The following is a 23400-nucleotide window of genomic DNA, read 5'->3' as shown; positions in this document are numbered from 1 at the left end:
TTTCGCTTTTCCACACCCCTTACCTGCACTGTTAAATCTGCAACTTTTGCTGGTCCTTTGCATCAACCTTAGTTATCTTTGCAAACTGACACACCTGTGCAGTTTTTGTTTTGTTTTTTTTTTTGAGGATCTTTATTTTTAAACTTGTTTTAAATTTTAGGGAGCAGAGCTGTTTCTAAAGTCATAGTCTGCAGAATTTGAAAAGCATAGCTTTTTCTAAAACATATTACCGTTCTTTGGTGCAGTTAATGTTGGGTTTGGAGCATGATAGTACTTTAAGACTATTTAATATAAGTAGTACTTTTTCCCCTGATTATATACTTAGGATTTTTTAGATTAGGTGTAATTTTGTATGTTCACGTATATCTGTAACCCCGAAATATGAGTTGACATTTTTCTGGTATGCTAAAACATGTGTTAGTTGTGTAGGTCATGTCCTGTCATCTTTGAGGGTTTTCATATTTTCAATCAGAGGAGTTTCTGTCCTGGTTGGATGTTCGTCTTTATCAATAAATCCAGTCAGCCGACCATTTGACTATATGTGTGCATTAAGGTCTAGATTAGTAAATCGACCCTTGATTTCAGTAAACAGTTTAACATGGGAAACCACGCAAATGTATCTTTGTATATGTAGTATTATATGAGAAGGGCATAGTCATACTTAGGTTTGAATGACTTGTGAAGTTTTTGACAAGTTTCATGAATTCCTGTTTTGATCAATAAATTCAGTGTAACTAGAACTTTTGTGGGTTTTTAAAAATCAATTAATTAATTGATTTTTAAAAGGATTTTATTTATTTATTTGACAGACAGAGATCACAAGTAGGCAGAGAGCCAGGCAGAGAGAGAGAGGAGGAAGCAGGCTCCCTGCTGAGCAGAGAGCCTGATGTGGGGCTGGATCCCAAGACCCTGGGATCATGACCTGAGCGGAAGGCAGAGGCTTTAACCCGCTGAGCCACCCAGGCACCCCAAGAACTTTTGTGTTTTGATTAAGTATAATTATTTCTAGATTTTGATGAACTTAAAGTTTTAAGATTGTGCACAGAATCCGTAAAGATGTGTATATACTGCTCCTTTGAATGGTGCAGGCTGACCCAGGAGGCATTTTTTAACCTAGGCACTATGAATGAATGTTCAGTGGTTTATTCAATCACTGCATCATGACTGTTACAGATCTTCATACATTTTAGATGCTACTTGTTTCAGCAACCTCGAGTTACTTTGGGTTCTTTTGCAGATGACCTTCTGTTTGATGATGAAATAATCACCAACGGTTTTCATTCCTGTGAAAGTGATGAGGATGATAGAGCCTCACATGCAAGCTCTAGTGACTGGACTCCAAGGCCACGGATAGGTATGGTTTCAGAGCTTTAGAGAATGTACTCTTTGTATATCTTTTAAAGTCAACGAAAAATAAAGTTTTCTGTACCCTTAAAACCTGGTGATGAGGTTTTTAGTTGTTTCCTGAGATTTAGTGTCTGCTTATGTTTCCAGGGGAAAGTCTAGTGCTTTGTTCTGTTTTTGTTTTTAAACAGCTAAATAAGCCCATGAAAGCTGGCATCTGGTATTTCTCAGGTCCTTCACACTCCTCCAGTTCTTCACTTGTACCCCCTCTGTGTGGAGTGCTTTTTTTCCAGTTAGAGTATCTTGCTCTTTCTCAATTCAAATCTGTCCTTTTTTCTTTTTTTCATTAATACTTACCACTTCTTAATAAGCTCTGTATCTAACTTTTTTGTTTTAGTTCCTGTATATAGAATATAAACTCCATGGCAGCAGGGATTTTTGACTGTATGATAACAGCATTTTGTTGCTGTCTAGAAAAGTACCTGGCACACAGTTTGTGCTCAGTAAATGTTAAGTATGGATAAAATAGGAAGGTATTTTGACGTAGAGAACACTATCAAGATTTAAAAAAATTTTTTTCTAGGATTTTATTTATTATTTATTTATTTGACAGAGATCACAAGTAGGCAGAGAGGCAGGCAGAGAGGGGGAAGCAGGCTCCCTGCTGAGCAGAGAGCCCGATGCCTGCCGGGGGCTCAATCCCAGGACCCGAGCCCAAGCTGAAGGCAGAGGCCTAATCCACTGAGCCACTCAGGCGCCCCTACACTATCAGATTTTTATACCAAAATATAACATGACCATCTTAATGTGCTCTCAGCCTTTGAAAAAGTGCCTTGACTCTTTAAACATTGGTATTTAGTTCCTCTTTAGTATCTATAATATTCACTCTATTTTTGTTTTTTTTCAAACTAGAAAACTGATCTAAGAAATTTCAGGGTAAAAATTATTACTATCCAAAGCATCAATATTGTGTCATTTTGGGAGATTGGTTAAGATCGAATTGAAGATTATTACTGGAAAATTTTAAAAAGATTATAATTACCTATGGATTTCCTGTGGGCTTACGGGACTGGTGCCTTTCCTTTATTGATTTGTAGAACTCTTTTGTACATCTGTTATTAATTACTGTGTATTCTTCTAGATCTTAGCCATAGACATTTAATCCTGGTAGGTTTTTTTTTCTTAATTTTATTCAATATTGTCCTAGAGGTTCTAGCCACTATAATAGATAAGAAAAATAAAGGAGTCTGTATTAGAAAGACAGATAAAAGCTGTTACTATTTGCAGTAGACAAGATCAAGATCATCTAAGTAAAAATTGGATGGAAATGTCAAACAAAAGCTACCAGAATTAAATGATTAGACCGAAGTTATAGGATATGTGATCATATAAAACTCAACTGTATTTCTTTATATTAGCAACAATCAGAATTTGAAATTTAAAAGTTGATATCATTGACCCTTTTATCATCTAATGACATTCTTTTTCTCTTAAAATCACTTTTTTCTCTTAAAAGATCATTTAAAAAAAATCTATACTGTGTATAGGTTGACTTCAAAGGGGCAAAGGTGCATTGGAGATGATTATAGTATTTACGGTATAAGACATGATTTTAGGTTAAACCAGGATGGTAGTAATAAAGAAATAGAGAAAAAGTTGTTTTAAAATTAAATTTTGAGGAAGAATTGGCAAATTTATTGTAAATGCCAGTCATCTCTTTTTATATCTTATCAATCTGTGATTTTTAATGTCTTCTTAATTTAGAAAGTTATTTTGGGTTGAAGAAGAGTGTATCCTTGACAAAGAGGAGATGTAACTGAATTTGTAGAGTAACACCAAAAGCTGTTAGAGAATCTAAGATTTTTATCAAATGAAGATAGTGCTTTGATCAAGATTTATCATGGACACATAACCTTTATATTTGTGTTAAGATAATTTTATAGTACGTCTTTCAAAAGATTTTTAAAAAGTGTAAGTGGCAATATTTCATTTTGTTGCCTCTAGGAATGAGACACACCCCCACCTATCAAGGCAGGGTCCTGAGGGTGGACTTAATAGCACCAGTAAAAACATAGGTTTGGTTTGGTGGTTTAAAAAAAAAAAAAAAAAGGTAGTCAACTCTGATATTTTTTAAATTTTAATTTGATTCTTAAAATACATACTTAGTATTTTATAGATCGAGATACTTCAACTTTTTTAAATTAGTAATTTAACATCTTTCTTTGGCTTCAAATGATGGTACTCATGATAAAAACAAACAAAAACAACATGAAAGAAATGGTGGAAGAAGCAGTTGCTTTGGAAACAGAATATTAGAGCGTGGAATTTGGCGTGCAACTCTGGGTGTGCATTCTGGCTTTGCCACTTACTAACTGGGTAGTCTTGGGCAAACTATTTTACCTCTCTCAGTGTCAGTTTTCTTTCTTTCTTTCTTTCTTTTTTTTAAAGATTTTACTTATTTATTTGACAGACAAAGATCACAAGTAGGCAAAGAGGCAGGCAGAGAGAGAGGAGGAAGCAGGCTCCCTGCTGAGCAGAGAGCCTGATGTGGGTCTCCATCCCAGGACCCTGGGATCATGACCTGAGCCAAAGGCAGAGGCTTTAACCCACTGAGCCAACCAGGCACCCCCGTGTCAGTTTTCTTACCTATTAAACATATTTTAAGGAGGACTTACGTGATTTAGTAACTGACAGTTCCTGACATTAAATAACTACTCAGTAAATGAAGGTAATTATTATCAGCATTTGAATAATTCTGAAAATTTTTTGGCCTAAATCAGCTTAAAATACTAAATTTTTAAGTCCTACATGACAAATATTTATTTGAAAGAAAATAATGAATGATCTGAAGAGTGAATTTTAGTTTTATTCTTAGAAACAGGAGAAAAGAGTCTGGATTTAAGAGCTGTAAGAGCTGGCACATCTTTTAATTTGATCTCCTTAAATCTCATTGGGAGAGAGCACTAGGCTAAAGAATAAATACCTTTATGTTGCCTTTTTTTTTTTATTTTGAAAAAAAACTTTGAAGGTTGCTAATTCATTATTTTAGAAAATGAGATTTTTTAATTACTTGGAGGTGGATTAGATCTAATTCTTTTCCTTCTTGATGTAGGTCCATATACTTTCGTTCAGCAACATCTCATGATTGGCACAGATCCTCGAACAATTCTTAAAGATTTGCTACCAGAAACAATTCCTCCACCTGAATTGGATGATATGACACTGTGGCAGATTGTTATTAATATCCTTTCAGAACCACCAAAAAGAAAAAAAAGAAAAGATATTAATACAATTGAAGATGCTGTGAAATTACTGCAAGAGTGCAAAAAAATAATAGTTCTGACTGGAGCTGGGGTATGTAAGATGTATAAAAAACACTAGTAAAAGAGGGATGTGTGATTTTTCTTAGGCTTTTTTTCAATTATAAGAAACATTTTTTTGTGTAGAAGAATTATCTTAACATGATAATGGGAATTTGTATTTGGAAACTACTATATGAAAAAATGCTATAGCAGTTGTTAAACTGGTTCATTTCTTTAAAAACCTCCCACAGCCATAGAAAAGACTTCTGTTTGTTAATAGATAAGTGGAGTTAAGGCAAGGTTTTTACTTATTATTATTACACTACAGCTCCTAAAGGAGAGGCAGGGAATACTTTTGTGTTGAAGTGTGTTAGCATCTGTCTGATGGAAAAATTGGGTCTTTGTTCCATCTTTATGGGGAGATTAGGAACCTAATTGGTATTCATAAGTAAATAACTTAGTGTTGGGAAGGCAACAGGTTTCTACCTCCCCTTCATTTTAATTTTTTTTTTAAAGATTTTATTTAGTTATTAGACACAGAGAAAGAGATCACAGGTAGACAGAGAGACAGGCAGAAAGAGGGCGGGGGGGGGTGGGGAGCAGGCCCCTTGCTGAGCAGAGAGCTCGATGTGGGACTCGATCCCAGGACCCTGAGATCATGACCTGAGCCGAAGGCAGAGTCTTAACCCACTGAGCCACCCAGGTGCCTTCATTTTAATTTAAGGAGATATGATTGTGGTGGTGTTGGCCCCACTTTGGGTTCACACTTAACTAGCTACCTAAGGTTATTGTGTGTTGAGAACAGAATATGTCACATGACCTAGGGCAAGCAACTGTTGGAGTAAAATTCAGTCTTTTTGCCATTTTCAGTTAAGGCAGAGTGCTATTTAATCATAAATAATTATCAAGAATAGTTCTGGTTTGTTCCCAGTGTGATTTAGACAAGCTTTTTTACTCTGAGGTTAGAGTGGAGTCAATTGATAAAATTGTGAAACAAAAAGTTAACTTTTGAAATTCCAATCTGAAATGTCAGTTAAGATTTAAAATATCATATGATAGAATTTTTAAAGAAAATACAGGAATTTAATATTCTTGAAATAGAAGAACCCTGACCAGATGACAGTTTTTATTTTTTCAAATACCTGACTGTGATAGAAGATCATGCCTGCTTTGTAGTTAAAATAATTTGAAATGGTTTACTCTGTCCTCAAATTGCAGTTGCTTTATGTCTTTAAACATAAACCTTTAAGTTTAAAATTTAGCCTGAAAAAAAAAAAATCCTGACTTAAAATTCCTTACCCCATTATGAATGAAAAATGTGATGGATTTCATTATACTGGTTTTCTTGTGTTTGTTTTATTTGAATTTGAAATTGTTCCCCAAAATAAATTTTAAATATTTTTAAGATATTTTTCAGCTCTTCCCTAATTATATGATGATCTAGCAATTATAAATGTAGAGATAGAAGATTTAATTGTACAAATTATGCCATGCATATTTCAGGTTTCTGTTTCTTGTGGAATACCTGACTTCAGGTCAAGAGATGGTATTTATGCTCGCCTTGCAATAGACTTCCCAGACCTTCCAGATCCTCAAGCAATGTTTGATATTGAATATTTCAGAAAAGATCCAAGACCATTCTTCAAGTTTGCAAAGGTACTAGAAGTTTTCTTGTTCTTTGACCTTCTCTCATGAAAATATATTTTATTCACATTTAGGCTTCTTAAGTTTACCATTCATTGTCTAGTAAATTGGGTCCTAGGACTGGTATAGAGTAAGGTCACTGAAATAAAATCATTTCAGTCAGAATTTTCTTCTTCCCAGAAGGGGGACTATCGTTTACTTTTCATTTTAGGATTGAGCTTATTTTTAAAGAGACTATTTCATATTTTTCAAGTTTGTGTTTTAGTAATGGCCTTTACATTGTTCAGGCTAATTTTAGAGGTCAGTAGACCATATGAAAGTAAAATCACGGTTTTGATTTTTAATATTTTTTATGGGTCATAAAGATTGTAATCGCTTGTATTTTTTATAGTAGCCAGAGTTTAACCTGTGAGGATGTGCCTCAAATGTCTGTTTTTAGGGATAAAGATTATTAGGTTGCATTTTAGTCAAGTTTGCTTTATTTTGCTCTAGAGTCTCTAGAGCTGCACGAATTCAGAATCCTTCATCTGCATGGGGCTGTTGAGTACTTAAGTGTACTGAGTGAGATGTGAAGTAAGTGTGGAAGATGTACCAGATTTTGGAAATCTATGGAAAAAATAGAAAATAGTATATATTTACATACACTGATTATATGTAGAAATAATAATGCTTTTGATATTGGGTCAAACATTATAATTTCATGTTTTTAATGTGGTTATTAGGAAATTTTAAACTTTATACGTGGCTCACATATTTCTATTGGGCAGCTCTCCTATAAAGTTTAAGTTTAAATTATACCATGTCCAGGAGATTTTAGTCATTAGAAAACTTTTATTTTTTTATTCTATATTGGTTTTGTGGAAAGAAATTATAAAATTGTTATTGCTAAACTTCAGTATATTCGATAAGGGTCTTTTATTATTGACTCGTTTTTCATAAATCTAGAAATTAAATGAACCTGATTTTTAATTAAAGAGCACTACTTTCAGACTTTCAAGTACTATTTATATAACTCAGAAAAGCTCTAATATTCCACTGCTAGTGGTAGGTACTACATGATTTTTGAAGAAGTGAAGTATCACTTAATTATAGGTTTCTTGAGTTGGACTTAGACACTCACATTATAATAGCTCTAGTTATTGACAGAGATTAACACTTAGAGGGCCAACAAGTAAATAGAAATTATCTTATATTTGATGATAAAAGTTGATTGACTGGTGCATTTATATAATGCTCACTAGATTTTTGCTGTAAATCCTGTGTTCTGAGAAGAAACACGTTGCCCAAACTAACTTAAGTATATATTTAAATTGCCTAGTAAAGTAGTAACCTGACACTTGGAAAAATGTGGTAACTGAGAATTGAAATAGCAAGGGTAAGAAACTTCAGTTGTCTGATGTACAGACTGGATACTCAGTTTGAGCTTGAACTAGCTTTGATAGGTAAGAATCTGTAGAAACAATTCAGAATTACTCTGCTGAGGACAAATAATAGGAATTTTTAAAAATGAGCTTAACAGAAATCTAGACCATGAATAAGAGAAAATAAGTGAGTTATGGTAAAAATGGCAGCTGTTAATGTGTTAGAATGTTTTTAATCACTTGTGTACAGCTTTCATACCCCTGGGAGAACAAAAGTTGAGGGGCAGCATTTTTTTCTTCTATAAAAGTTTTAAGATTTTATGTGTATTTTTTTAGTTAATAAAGTGAAAAAAACTAAGTTTAGTCATTTATAAAGCGCATCCTTTCTCAGTTTTATTTATATAAATTTAATTCTGCATGATTGCTTTGAGTTTTCATTTAAGTTATGGTAAGAGCCAAATACATTAATCTTTGTAACTGCTACTCATATAGGATTGTTATACTTTAATTCTCACACCGCCTAAACAAATGCTTTTAGTTGCTGAAGTAGCACTTAAAATTGATAGTAATGGTAATAGACTGAGTTAATTTTGGTCTAAAAAATGAATAGGAAAAAGCTTAAGCAGGAAATAAGGACAAAGAATGAAAGATTATACACAGAAATGGAGGGTGGGGAGGGTATGTAAAACTTACACAGTATTTTACTAGATTCTAAAAATAATACGTAAATAAAATACTCATAACCTAAAACTTTTTATCAGTTTCTCTAACTGGCCAGAAAGTTCATAAAGATGGCTGATGATTTTAGTTTGTTATGAGAAAGTAAATTTAATATGATACCATGAAAAAATATTACTGGTGAAATTTAGACATTTTGGAAGGAAGGATTACTGGTGAAATTTAGACATTTTGGAAGGAAGGAATTTCTACACATGTATTGAGGCAGTGATTATATGTAATTATTGAGAAGGAAACAGATTTCATTTAGATGGGAAATTCCAACTGGCTCAGTAGAGAAGTTTCTCAATCTGTTGACATTTTGGGGTGGATAATTATTTGCTGTCAGGAACTGTCCTATGCATTGTAGGCTGTCTAGCAGCATCCATGATTTTCTCCCACTAAATGCTATTAATAACACTCTACCTCCCAGTCATGACGGTCAGAAAGCCTGCAGACATTACCAAATGTCCCCTGTAAAATTGCTCCGTTTGAGCACCATTGTATTACAGTGTGCCTACCTGTGGGTATCTCTTTGAATTCTTGTATTTAAGAACCATTAAGCCCAACATTAAAGCTGTGTAGCAGTGTTCTGAACCATTATCCTTGTGCATAGTAAAGGTTTGGATTGATAATGAGTTGTGGTCATGGTTTTCAGGGCTCTAAAATAATTTACCGATAATTGTTTAAAAACAAGGGGTTATATTAAGAGTCAGGGTGAAACAGGATCTATAAATAACTTTCTGTTGCCAGAAAACACTGTTCAGAGGTTGTAGATGCTATCCCATAGTGAATTCAGTGAATATCCTTTACCCTAAAGTGATTAAAAGTCATATAGTAGAGTGAGAAATATGAACTGAATTTTTAGGAACTTAATTCCAAACATCTTTGTATATATTCAAAAAATGATCACTTTGTTAATGTGCAAACATACCAGATTCTGTAGTTAGAAACTTAAACTCTTAAAACCAGCTCATCACCTAGCATCAAAAAATGCAAGCCAAAAAAAATAAAGCCAGAGTGCCATTCATCTGAAGATAATGTTAGTACCTATGTATATGTAGGTCACTTATGTATAAACGCACCTATAGTTTTATACCCAAATGTATTTTTAAAAATTTATTTATTGAATGCGTATTTTTGTTATAAAAATGAGCTGTTTTGTCTACTGCTTTGGATTTGTAGTCTTTTGCATTTAATAATTTTTTTCTTTCAGATATTTGAATACTTTCTAATGGTCATAATGTTCATCCACTGGTGTACTATAATTCCACAAGTGTACATTTCGGGTGTTTCCTATTTTTCTTTTATTGTGAATAGTGTTGCTGTGATTGTCCTTGGTATGTTTCCAGTGTTTCTAGGATAAATTCCTGAAACTGCAATTGCTGAAAGTCATGGTATGTTTTTTCTCACTGCTACCTGGAAAGGTGGAATAAAATATCCTCCTATCAGAAGTGTATTAGAAGGCTGATTTAGCATGCCCCTGCCCCCTACATACCTAAGAAACCCTCCACAGTGCACTATTGGTATTAAAATAATTTAAAAAAAATCACATGCACATGTGTGTTTGTATGTGTGTGTTGTATATGTGGTTTAAAAAATTCTAACTGTATAAGACGTGTTATTAGTTGGCTTCCCCAATCAGTCTTCTCTACCTCCAGTCTCTTCAAAGTTACCATGGTAAGATGTTTTCTTGGGTATCCTTCCAGGAAAAAAAGAGTAAACTTGGATGTGTATATAGAAGAGGGACATTGTTGTAAGTTTTCAATATTTTAAAAATAATTACTAACAGAATCACACATCCTCTTCTCTACCTTGTTTTTTTTCCTACTTAATATTCTTGGAAATAGTTTCATGATGGCACTTAACAGATATACATTATTTTTAAGAAAAGGCTGCATAGTATTATAATTGTACCACAATATATTTAACCAGTCTTCTATTAATGGATATCTAGAGTTGTTTTTAAGGCAATTAAAAATCTCAGTAGATAAAAATTAGCATCTTCTCATACTAGTGTTTTTGTTTATTAGTGTGGATGACTGCGTTTTACTCTTGGCCATGTGTATAACTTTGAATTGCCTATTTGTTCTTAGCTGTTTTTTTTTCCATTGGGATGCTTTTCTTTCTCATACCGACTTGTGGAGACATCATGCATTCTTGAAGAGTATTTTTAAGTTAGATAGTGATTGGAATTCAAGCTTGCAGCAGTCCCTTGAAGAGATACAAAATACAGTACCTAGTAGTGGTGCTTATTAGCCTAAAAGAGAAATAGGAAGCTTGATGTTGAGGGATCAAAAATTGAAAAGGCAGCATGCATAGTGATTAAGAACCACACTTTGTTTTCAGAATTGGATTTGAATGACAGCTCTGCTACTTGTTCTTGTGACTTTTGGCAAGTTACTTCTGTGCTTTAGTTTGTTCATCTGCAAAATGGGGATATATATGTCTATAATAGAGTCAGCAAACCTTTTCAGTATAGGGCCAGATAGTAAATGTGATTTTCTTTGTGGACCATATAGGAACTCTGCCATATTTTGTTTGCCTTTCCAACTGTTAAATTTTTTTTTTTTGAGGATTTTATTTATTTATTTATTTGTTGGAGAGAGAAAGAGGGGGGCACGCTCACAAGTAGGGGGAGTGGCAGGCAGAGGGAGAAGCAGGCTCCCTGGGAGCCTGCTGCAGACTCAGTTCCATGTCCTGGGATCATGACCTGAGCCAAAGGCAGATGCTTAACTGACTGAGCCACCTAGGCATCCCACCTTTTCCGTGGGTTTTTACCTCTTCTACAGCATTATAATAAATAAAGGACTCCTATTACGTCTGGTACATGCTAACAGTTCATTAAGTGGTAACTAATAGCTTAACTGATTGAAATTCTCATTGTGCTTGTTTCTGGGTACATCTGCATGGAAGCAGTGCATCTTTTTAATAGCATTTCAGCATTTGTTCCCAGTTTTCCATTCTAATCTATAAGTACCCCTGTGGCAGTAACAGAATGGCCTAGCTCACATGATTGTTTTCCTAATAATGCTTCAGGATGTTGAGATTTGGGATGGTCTGTCTGAGAACAGACAGTTCCAACAAAGTTCACAGTTCCAACAAAGAAGATCAGTCCATACTTTTGTGATTTTTTTTTTTTTTTTTAAGATTTATATATTTGAGAGAGAGAGAGAGCACAGGGATGGGCAGAGGGAGAGGGAAAAGCAGACTCTCCACTGACCAGGGAGCCCAGGACGTTAAGGTAATGACCTGAGCTGAAGTCAGATGCATAACCGATTTAGCCGCCAAGGCCTCCCAGTCCGTACTTTCACCTCAAAGTTTTAGCCTCAGCCATTTGGCTTTTAGCAGTCTTCATGTTAAGATCCTGTTCTAGGAATAGTGTCCATTAAAAGCCCTCCCATGGTAATTTTCTTTTTTTTCATTATTTCAGATTATATCCTTTAGTTTGAACACAGTATTTAAATTTTTTTTTTTTTAAGATTTTATTTATTTGACAGAGATCACAAGTAGGCAGAGGCAGGCAGAGAGAGAGAGAGAAAGGGAAGCAGGTTCCCTGCTGAGCAGAGCACCTGATGCAGAACTCAATCCCAGGACCCTGAGATGATGACCTGAGCCAAAGGCAGAGGTTTAACCCACTGAGCCACCCAGGCGCCCCTGAACACAGTATTTAAATCTAATGGTTCAGACATGGTCCATTGCATATTCGGAAGAAAATAGAGTTAAGATTCAAGTCATTTAGGTTCTCACATAATAAAATGTAGGTTTATAATATTCATAAGTTATCCCCAAATACAGAAATTGATTTGTAACTTTAAGGGCTAAACTACCCTGAACTCTAATGGATTCGACATGAAGGGAAACTGTGGAGTGTAGAACTGAACCTGATGTCCCACACATCTTTGTGCTTCTTACCTTCCTCTTTATTTTTTTTTTTAAAGCCATTCTTTTTTTTTTTTTAAGATTTTATTTATTTGACAGAGAGAAATCAGAAGTAGGCAGAGAGGCAGGCAGAGAGAGAGAGGGGAGGAAGCGGGCTCCCTACAGAGCACAGAGCCTGATGCGGGGCTCAATCCCAGGACCCTGGGATCATGACCTGAGCTGAAGGCAGAGGCTTTAACCCACTGAGCCACCCAGGCGCCCCTTACCTTCCTCTTTAAAAGGGTAATGGGGAGGGCACCTGGCTGGCTTAGTCAGTAGAGCATGATGAGTTCAAGTCACATGTTGGGCATGGAGCCTACTTTAAAAAAAAAAAAAACACACACGCACACACACACACACACACACACACACACACACACACACATACACACATACACATGCATATATATATAAATAGAGGAATAGGGGATGATAAGACACAGAAAAGTTCATCCAGGAGGGTAGAGTCTTGGTATTCTTGCTCCCCAAACGTGCTCTCTGGGTAGTCATTTCTTCATGTTATGAGTTTGGCATGTTGTTCTCATGTTCCTTATTAGAATCCATTTGTCTGTAGACTCACATATCGTAATATTTGTTGTAAAAAAAAAAGTATTACATGTATTAATATATATATTTATATATATTATATATATTATTTACATATATATTTATAATATATATTATAAATATATATATTATAAATAAATTTTAAAGATTTTACTTATTTATCTGACCCCGAGAGACAGCGAGACCAGGAACACGAGCAGGGGGAGTGGGAGAGGGAAAGCAGGTTTCCCGCCAGGCAAGGAGCCTGATGTGGGGCTTAATGGCTTAATGACTAAGCCACCCAGGCACCCCTAAAAAAATATATATATATTTATATATATATAAAATCTTAATATATATATATATACATAATATATATGTATACTAAGATTTTATTTATTTGACAGACTGAGATCCCAAGCAGGCAGATAGGCAGGCAGAGAGGGGGAAGCAGGCCCCCTCCTGAGCAGAGAGCCAGATGCAGGGCTCAATCCCAGGACTCTGGGATCATGACCTGAGCTGAAGACAGAAGCTTTAACCCACTGAGCCACCCAGGTGCCCCCTCTAAAAATATTTTTTTTTAAATACTTTTAATAGCCATTTCCAGAGAGCTTAGTAAATAATTATGATGATTAATCCTTTAAATGTACTAGAACAAAGCATTCTGGGGAGAAAACAGTAGTTAGTATAGCATGTTGCAGTGGTTCAAAACATAATGTCAGCTTTCAGTTTTCTATAAACATAGCTTTAATAAGCCCTTCACTTGTTACTTCTTTCTATATGCATTGTCTCTTTCTTAAATTGCAAAGTTGTCAGTGAAATTCATGATAAAAATTTGAATGTGGGACAGAATTTTGGGGTTTTGGTTATATTTTCAGTAACATAGGAATGTGTATATGGCGGTGGTTAGGAGATTTGCTTATTATTTTTGCCTAAAAGGTATCCCTGTAGAGAATTTCTTAAAATTTGAAATACTAAGTAAGTGAAAAGTAAAGTCATCTATAATCTTATTAAAGTTTTTTGTATAATGTCAGAAGTTGAACGTTTCCCCACCTCTGTTAATAGCTTCTTTGTATCCTTCACTTGGTGTTTGTGTGAATGTGTCTATAGACATGTGCATACCAGTTTCTATTTTTGCTTAATAACAAAACAACAAAAACAAAACTCTACACACTGGTGACTAACTTGCTTTTTTTCACATGTCATTGGACCATTTTCCAGGTCAGTACATCTAGACCTCTCACATTCATTTTAATGGCTGCATACTCCACTATTATGGATGTAATAAATATATTTCTACAACCGGTCCCCTATTGACAGACCTACGGTTGTGTCTGATTTTTTGCTAGCATTGTAATAGGTTAGAGGCTGTAATGAATGGTAAGGAAGTAGGTAGCATTACTACTTTAAAGAAGAAAGTAGAGAAGAAACTTCCTTTGCCATAGTCACTTACTAAATGAAATTTAATAAAAACACTGTCAAAAGTTGAGAGGACCAAAATTGATACTTTTTCTCTGATCTTTTTGCCATGTGTATATCTGAATTCTTTGTTTTTAAAGAAGAAACAGCATTGAAGCATTATTTGGGGGGAAAAACACACACACAAAATCCAGCAACTCAGCATTCATGAGCAACTCTATACTATACCAGTATGTGCCTGTGCAGTGGAAGGAAAACAATTTTGGTAAGGAATTAAAACTTTAGCTTTAAACTTCCAACAGGTTGATATTTATAATGAATGATGAATAAACAACTTTTAATATTGTGTTGACAGTGCCTTTTAGTTTTTAAAAGAAGTCACCATATCTTTGATATCTTTAATTTCAACTTAAACTTTTCTTTTTCCTTTAAAAAAAAAAAAAAAACCTGAATTTGCAGCCAACAGAAAATTAGATAAATTCTCAGGTGTGTATTTCTTCTGACTTTTATTAAGATATCTGTTAACATTTATTAGAGATGCTTATGGGTTGACTTTTTTCTTCAAGGGGCAAGTTCACTAATAGCTGAGTTTTATACATATTACAGCAGCAATCCTTTTGTAGGTGTGTGTTGCAACCATCTAGATGCTTTGAGATGCTCATGTATTTTTTAATTTATTTATACATGGGGACTATCGTTGGTAGTTTTTTGGTTAAACCTAAACATGACAGGTGTTATACTTATTTCTTTACTGTAATCATTTTTGCCTTTTGCATTATATAGGAAATATATCCTGGACAGTTCCAACCATCTCTCTGTCACAAATTCATAGCCTTGTCAGATAAAGAAGGAAAACTACTTCGGAACTATACTCAGAACATAGATACACTGGAACAGGTTGCAGGAATCCAAAGGATAATTCAGTGTCATGGTTAGTAAACTTCAGAATGCTTTCTGTTATTTAATTAGTTTCATAGGGAAAAATAGGATTAGAAAGTAGGTTGCCATCCAGAAATAGATTAAGCTTTTTTATTTAGTCATGTTATCAGTTTAGATAAATTTTAAAAAGTAGAATACAAAAAAATTTCACCAGAACTTTTGGCCTTGATACTTAATTGTACAAATTAATTGTACAGATTAATGTCCTATTGTGTTTCAAAAGATGTAGCAGTTGTATTCCATTAAATTCTTCTAAATAACCTCCTTTGATTATAAAAGTAATATTGACATATAAGAAAAACATGACCTCTTTAGTTTATGAAACTAAACAAATGGATAGTTCAGATGTATAGAATTTAGAAATTTAGAAGACTTCCACTTAATTCCAGGATAATTAAAGTAGGCACAGGCCATTTTCTTAAGTATCGAAACTGTTTTTGGGGTGCGTGGGTAGCTCAGTCAGTTAAGTGTCTGCTTTCAGCTCAGGTTGTGATCACAGGGTGCTAGGATGGAGCCCTGCATGGGGCTCCCTGCTCAGCAGGGAGTCTGTTTCTCTTCCTGCTTGTGTTCTCTCCCTCTTTCTGTCAAATGGATGAATAAAATCTTTAAAAAACAAAAACAAAAAAACTTGTTTTTAATGTATAACTGTTAATTAAGCTAAGGTAACACAATCATAGCCTTCCAACTCTAGAGTTTTAGCTCTGGAGGAATTGGGTTTTTTTATTGAAAAGAATAGCTTTAGAAAGTGTTACTATGTCAGCATCTCAATTGAGGATTGGATTGTCTATATTTATTATGTATAAGTATTTTAATTATTCATCTCTGAGATTCCCCTGTGGAATCTTAATTCTCTTTTCTGGGGTCAGACTTTATAATCTTTATGGTATGTTTAAATAAATAGAAATGTAATTTACTAATGCATGTGTATATTGGTTTTTAGGATCCTTTGCAACAGCATCTTGCCTGATTTGTAAATACAAAGTAGACTGTGAAGCTGTACGAGGAGATATTTTTAATCAGGTAATTTATCACCCATATTTTAGGAATTGTGCACATCTTTGGTCTCCTTTTTTGCCTCCACATTATTTTTTTTTCTTTTTTTCTGAAAGTGTGTAGTATAGAAAGATGCCAGGAAGATAATATCACCATTGGAAATGCTGATGAAATAAATATATAAGAACCTTTTAATCCCTTAAGTTGAAAACACTGCTCTATAATGTCTCTAAAATGATGAAATTGGTTAATTATCCAAGTTAAAATAAAAACCCAAATCATACATGAGGTGTTGCTATATTAGAGTTTCTCTTACTTTCTCTTTTTAGTGCCTGTCGTATTTTGAATTTGAAATTAGTTCATTAGTTCTTGGTAATCCTTTAAAACATTTAAAAAGTTACTCTAAAAGGTATTTCATGTATGATCGCTGTCCTCCAAAAAAGAAATATGGGAAAATAATGGCAGAGAATAAGAACCATCCAGACAGAAATTTTATGTGCTTAGCCACATATATAGTTAATCAAACATAATTATGAGTGGAGAAGAGCACATTAAAATGGAATCTTTGTCTTAAATTTTTTGAGAGGATTAAGTCGTGTGTGTACATATATACAAGTGTTGGTTTTTCTTAATCTGTGGTGGACTCTTAAATATCAAATGTAGGTCTTCAAGGATATTACAATAGCTACATACTTAGACAATAACACTATTGTATTTCATTGTATGTTGGTAAAGTCATTGATGGTTGACATTGCCATTGAGGGTTGTATTCAGTTTTCCCTACTATTTATCCATAGCTTTTCCTCTTTGATAATCCCCCCCCCCCCAGGACTTAAACACATGGCTTATTTATTTCATATGCTTCTACACTTCAGTTTGAAAATACTTTTTTTAATGTGGGAATTTTATTCTTTAAGTTTTTAATTTTAATTCTGGTGTAATTAAAATAATAGTATTTATATTAGTTTCACTACAGTATAGTGATTCAGCTTTGATGATTTGGAAATGCATTCTTGGGAAGTGTGTAAGTGTTGATTATTTCTAACGGGTGCTTTCCCTTTTCCTATCTCAACCAAAATCTGGAACCTGTAGGTGGTTCCTCGTTGTCCTAGATGCCCAGCAGATGAGCCACTTGCTATCATGAAACCAGAGATTGTCTTTTTTGGTGAAAATTTACCAGAGCAGTTTCATAGAGCCATGAAGTACGACAAAGATGAAGTTGATCTCCTCATTGTTATTGGGTCTTCCCTGAAAGTAAGACCAGTAGCACTAATTCCAAGTAAGTTGGTGATGATTTTTACAGCATATTTCTATACAGATTGCCATAGGTTGTGGGTCTGTACAGTGGACCCTAATGATCTTACTCTCTCTGTGGGTTAAAGAGGGGTGAGGAGCCAAACTTTATTTCTTGGTGATATTCATATTTGTGGAGATTGGTTAATCTTTTTGGTGCAGGGTTTGGGAAAGGGAAAAACTAAGACAAGGGGAAATAGCTTTTTTAGTGGAGTGTGTTTCTATTATGACAGGAGTTAGCTTCAGCTAATTTACATACACTTAGGAAACAGTCCTTAATCTGTGTGTTTCTAGTCTTAATTTGATTATAGTTGTTGATCGTTCAAATGTAGTTGATTTTAGTTCCAATAAGTTCATATGTTTAGTTAGATATAGATGTAATCTAGAAATGTAATATACTCATGTAAGAATTTGGGGGCTCAATATTATTGGTCTTGTTTTTATGAGAGTAACAGTCATGCCTTGGGGCATGGGAATGGCTCAGTGAGTTGCGTGTCCGAACTGGAGTCCTAATGTCAGGGTCATGTGGTCCTATGTTGGGCATGGTGCTTGCTGGGGATTCCCTCTCTCTCAAAAAAAAAAAAAAAAAGTAACAGTCATGCCTTGTCATAATCATTGTATGTGGATCAACTTTACCCATAAGGGATTTTGTGTGTTTGAGAAAGCTCAAATATAACTTAAGTCCCTTTTACTCTCAGGAATATTTAACATCTGCTCTCATATTATCTCTCTTCTCCCTCTAATGAGGAAGCAAGGGGAGAGGAAGATAGAGTGACTAAATTCAGTAGCATGAGGTGTGCCCTAAAAGGTGAGGGAAAAAGAATATCAAACTTTTTTTAAAGATTTTAAAAAATTATTTATTTGAGAGAGCAAATGCATGGACGTCTCCTCAGGGGTGCCTGACACAGGCCTCAATCCCAGGACCCTGGAATGACCTTAGCCGAAGGTAGATGTTTAACCAACTGAGCCCCCTAGAAGTCCCCAAACTTTTTTTTTTTTAGAGGATTTTATTTATTTATTTTAGAGTACATGCATGCAGGAGGAGGAGCCAGGGGGTAAGGGAGATGAAGGAGGAAAAGAATCCCTACTGGACTCTCACACTGAATGGGGAGCCCGAACATGGGCTGATCTCAGGACCCTGAGATCATTACCTGAGCTGAAACCAAGAGGATGTTTAACAGACTGAGCAACCCGGCCATCCTGAGAATATCAGACTCTTAATCAGAGAATTAAATTAGAACTCTACATGAGCAATCATATAGGCAAGCCAGAACAAACAGTTGGAAGAAACAGGAGTTCAGCTCTACAATTCTGCATTTTTTTCCTACCTGCATGTGATGGCTTTATCAGTGTCAGTCTTCCCAAAATAGCTGTGAAATTCTTTGACAGAATATAGGATAAAATTTAATGAAAAACTTTATTTTTTAGTTATTTTTTCTCTTTAAAGGTAAGCAGAGACATTCTTAAAAGCTTTCTGTGGGGCAGTATTAATAGTGTGTTGCTGATATCCAGAAGTTATTTTTAAACGATGTAAAACACAGGTATATAATGGTGGAAAATGGACTTGAATGAATTTCCACACATTGTATCAGGACCTGTTTTGATAGAGTAACCATCACTATGTGCCGAGAGCTCTTCTATGCACTTGACGAATTCTGACTACAGCCTTGTGAGCAAGTACTGCTACCCCATTATACAGTCAAGGAAATTGAGGTACACAGTAGAAAAGCCTGATTGCTCAGAGGTAATCAGGTGATGGGAAACAGGACCTGGAATTTTACGAAGATGCTTAATTGCTCATCTCTTTATTTGATGGCTTGGTAGGAAATGTGACGGCTTGGCTAAATAGTAGTGGCTGGTTTCTTTTTTGGTATTGGGAGCACATTCGATTTTGTATAGTTCTTTTATTGTGGCTTTATTAGCTCCCTTCCCTTTTTCTAATGCATTTTTCATCTTATTTTTAGGTTCCATACCCCATGAAGTGCCTCAGATATTAATAAATAGAGAACCTTTGCCTCATCTGCATTTTGATGTAGAGCTTCTTGGAGACTGTGATGTCATAATAAATGAATTATGTCATAGGTTAGGTGGTGAATATGCCAAACTTTGCTGCAACCCTGTAAAGCTTTCAGAAATTACTGAGAAACCTCCACGAACACAGAAAGAATTGGCTCATTTGTCAGAGATGCCACCCACACCTCTTAATATTTCAGAAGACTCAAGTTCACCAGAAAGAACTTCACCACCACATTCTTCAGTGATTGTTAAACTTTTAGACCAAGCATCTAAGAGTAATGTTGATGATCCTGGTGTGTCCGAGTCAAATGATTGTATGGAAGAAAAATCACAGGAAGGACAGAATTCTACCAAGAACATTGAAAGCGTTACTGAACAGGTGGAAAGTCCAGATTTGAGGAATGTTGGCTCTAATACTGGGGAGAAAAATGAAAGAACTTTAGTTGCTGACTCGGTGAGGAAGTGCTGGCCAGCTAGACTTGCAAAGGAGCAGATTAGCAAACGGCTTGATGGTAAGGAAATGCTGCTGGAGGTATAATTATTTTACCATTTTGAAGGTGTAATTATTTTAACAAAATATTTGCAAGAAATAAGCAATTTTGGCGGGTTAGTTGATAGAGGGTAGCTTTATGCAACCAGATATAACAGTTGTGTTTAGAGAAACTGTAAAGTTGAGAATTTAACCTAGAAAAAGGTTTAAACAGTGGTATCTTACAGTAGGGGAAGATAGTGTATTAATTAAAGTGTTCTCCGTATCTTGTGTTCCTCCAGGGAATGAGAAGGTAAGCATTGAATTGAGAAGAAAATTGGAAAATAAATTGTACTCTGCCATTGTCTGGTGAGCTTTAGCTGGTAGAACAGATGACTCAGATTTGGGTGGTTACCATAGGGCAGCTGCTTTATTTATATACATTATTTGATTTTAATATCATGAGGCAGGAACTGTTACTATTTCTCTGCTGTTGGTGGGGAAACTGAGGACTATAGAGGTGTAAGGACCCTGTGCAAGGTACAGTTAGGACATGGAAGAGCCAGTTTGGATTCCAGGTCTATCCTCAAAGCCTGTCCTCTGAATCACTATGCTGTAATGTCTCAGATCTGGAAAACATCCGATCCTTCTCCACAGAATATTAGGAATAGCATCTACCCAGTTTTTTGTTTTAACTGAAATATAGGTGACACAAAATAATTCATTTCAGGTGTTCCACATAGTGATTATATACCTTGGGAAATGCTTACCATGATTTAGTACTGCCACCACACAAAGTTAGTATGACATTCCACCCTCCCTTCTCTGGCAACCACCAGTTCTGTTTTTATGAGTCTTGCTTTTTAGGTTCGACATGTAAGTGAAACTGTATGGCATTTGTCTTTTCTCTGACATACTTTACTTTGCACGATACCCTCTAGGCCCTCTCGGTCCATCTGTGTCACAAATGGCAGGATTTTATTCTTCTTTATGGCTGAGTAATATTTCATTGTATATATTCAACACATTTTCTTTATCCACTTATCTGTTGATGGATATTTAGGTTGCTTCTATATCTTGACTATTATAAGTATTGCAGTGAATATAGGGGTACATACATCTTTTCAAATTAGTGTTTTTGCTTTTTTAAAGGAAAATACCCAGAATTAGAAATCCTTGCTTTTTTAAAGGAAAATACTCAGAAGTAGAAATTTTTATATCTAGTTTATTTCTTTTGAAGGATCCTCTGTACTGTGTTCTATAGTGGCTGCACCAGTTTACATTCCCGGTTTGTGAGGGTTCCTTTTTCTTCATATTTGTGCCATCAGTTTTCTTGTCTTTTTGATAATAGCCATTTTGACAGGTGTTAGGTGATCTCATTGAGGTTTCAGTTTGTATTTCCCTGATGGTTAGTGATGTGTTTAGCATCTTAACGTGTCTGTTGGCCATCTATATATTGTCTTTGGGAAAATGTCTGTTTGGAGCCTCTACCCATTTTTTTTTTTTTTTAATTTTTATTTTTAAGTAATCCCTTCACTCAGTGTGGGGCTCATATTAATAACTCCGAGCTTAAGCGTCATATTCTCCATGGACTGAGCTAGCCAGGTGCCCCTATTTATCACCTCTGCTGGTTTTTTCATCCAGTGTTTCTGCTGCTGTTATAGTTCTTTGTATAATTTGGATGTTAACCCTTATGGGATACATCATATCCCATATGATATATCCCATATATAAAAGGTTATCCTTTTATTCTGTTGGTTTCCTTCACATGTAAAATTTTAGTAATTTTAGTAAAGTCCCAATTACTTTTAGGTCTTTAATCCATTTTGTGTTTATTTTTGTATGTGGGGTGGGAATAGACTGTCTTTACCCTATGGCATATTTTTGCCTTCTTTGTCACAGATTAATTGACCATATAAGTCTGGGTTTATTTCTGGACACACTGTTCTGTTCCATAGATTCGTGTCTTATTTTTGTGCTAAATTTGTGCTGTTTTGATTACTGTATACCTTCATAGTGCAGTTTGAAATCAGGGAGCATGATCCCCTCCAGTTTTGTTCTTTGTCAAGGTTGCTTTGGCTCTTCGGGGTCTTTGTGGTTCCATAAACGCTTTAGGATTATTTGTTCCAGTTCTGAAAAATGCTGTTGGTGTTTTGATAGGAATTGGATTGAAACCATAGATTGTTTTGGATAATGTGGATACTTTAATAATACTAATTCCAATCCATGAACATAGTAGGTCTTTCACCTCCTTGGTTAAACTTACTTCTAGATCTTTGAAGTCTTTGATGCAGTTTTAAGTAGGATTGCTTAATTTCCCTTTCTGCTACTTTATTAGTACATAGAAACGTAACACATCTATCCTGTTTTGACACATAAGAACTCTTTATCAAGTAGTAGTGTGAAAAATCCTAATTAAAGTAAAAATACATATATATTCTAACTTCAGTGTAACAATCTTGTATAACTTTTTTTTTTCTTTAAGGTTTTATTTATTCATTTGACAGCGAGAGAGAGACAACCAGAGCAGGAACACACAAGCAGGGGTGGTGGGAGCAGGGAGCAGGGAGCCCAATGCAGGGCTTGATCCAGGATGCTGGGATCATGACCCGAGCCAAAGGCAGACGCTTAACGACTGAGCCACCCAGGCACCCCAGTCTTGTATAACTTTAAAACATTAAGTCCCATTTCATTTACAGTATATTACTTGTTCTAATCATTACCATAAATGAATTTTAGTTCATTTGAGTAAGACTTTGTATTTTCCATACCAAGCACACTGTGTAGTAAGTTCTGGATATACAGTGATCAGTTTGTTGATGTTTGTATATAGTTAAAAGAAATGTAGAGGCTACTTGGAGGGGATTAGGTTATAGAAGGCTTTCCAAAAACCTAACTTCTGACTTTGGTCTAGGACAGTAAGTAGGGAGTTAAAAGAGGGAACATCTTCCCAGGAGAAACTAGGAAAAGCATAGAAGAATGCTTATGTTTGCAAATGTGGCAAGAGCCAGAAGTAGAAAAATTGCTGTTCAGGGACACCTGGCTAACTCAGTTGGTAGAACATGTGACTCTTGGTCTTAGGGTGGTGAGTTCAAGCCCCAAATTGGGCATTGAGTCAACTTAAGGAAAACTATTCAGTCCGGTAAATACTGGTGTCTGTTATACACAGCGTCCGCCTACTTACTGGAAGACTTTTGCGCTGTAGATTTGAGTATCTTTTTGACTGTTGGGTCAAACAGAAAACTCTTTGCTGGGCCCAGGAAGCAAAGATTAAACCTGGAGCATTCTTTAGATTTTTCTCTACTAATTTAGGCCTTAAAGGAACAGGCTTTGGTATTAGACCTGATTTGTCTCAGACCTACCTGGGCAGAGTTATTTAAGCTGTTTCTTAATCTGAAAAATGGGATAACATAGTCTATATTTCAGCATTGTGAGA

General features: G+C 35.2%; 1 protein-coding gene across 3 annotated transcripts in view; it reads left to right on the top strand.

Annotated features, from left to right (window-relative positions):
- Positions 1 to 23400, top strand: part of SIRT1 (sirtuin 1) — a 28327-nt gene that overhangs the window by 868 nt on the left and 4059 nt on the right. The window contains exons 2-9 of one of the 3 annotated variants that reach the window (XM_032841981.1): positions 1238 to 1354; positions 4457 to 4698; positions 6150 to 6302; positions 15038 to 15185; positions 16134 to 16213; positions 17279 to 17465; positions 19444 to 20007; positions 20267 to 20277. In XM_032841981.1, the coding sequence (XP_032697872.1) occupies positions 1238 to 1354; positions 4457 to 4698; positions 6150 to 6302; positions 15038 to 15185; positions 16134 to 16213; positions 17279 to 17465; positions 19444 to 20007; positions 20267 to 20277 (1502 nt within the window). Of the gene's footprint in view, positions 1 to 1237; positions 1355 to 4456; positions 4699 to 6149; positions 6303 to 14402; positions 14520 to 15037; positions 15186 to 16133; positions 16214 to 17278; positions 17466 to 19443; positions 20008 to 20266; positions 20278 to 23400 lie in introns of those variants that run through there. The other 2 variants (XM_032841973.1, XM_032841989.1) reach the window with 2 other exon arrangements.

The sequence above is a fragment of the Lontra canadensis genome, unplaced genomic scaffold (assembly GCF_010015895.1).
Source record: "Lontra canadensis isolate GAN:19392208 unplaced genomic scaffold, GSC_riverotter_1.0 scaffold3, whole genome shotgun sequence".
NCBI lineage: Eukaryota > Metazoa > Chordata > Mammalia > Carnivora > Mustelidae > Lontra > Lontra canadensis.
This window is presented reverse-complemented; position numbering and strand designations above follow the sequence as displayed.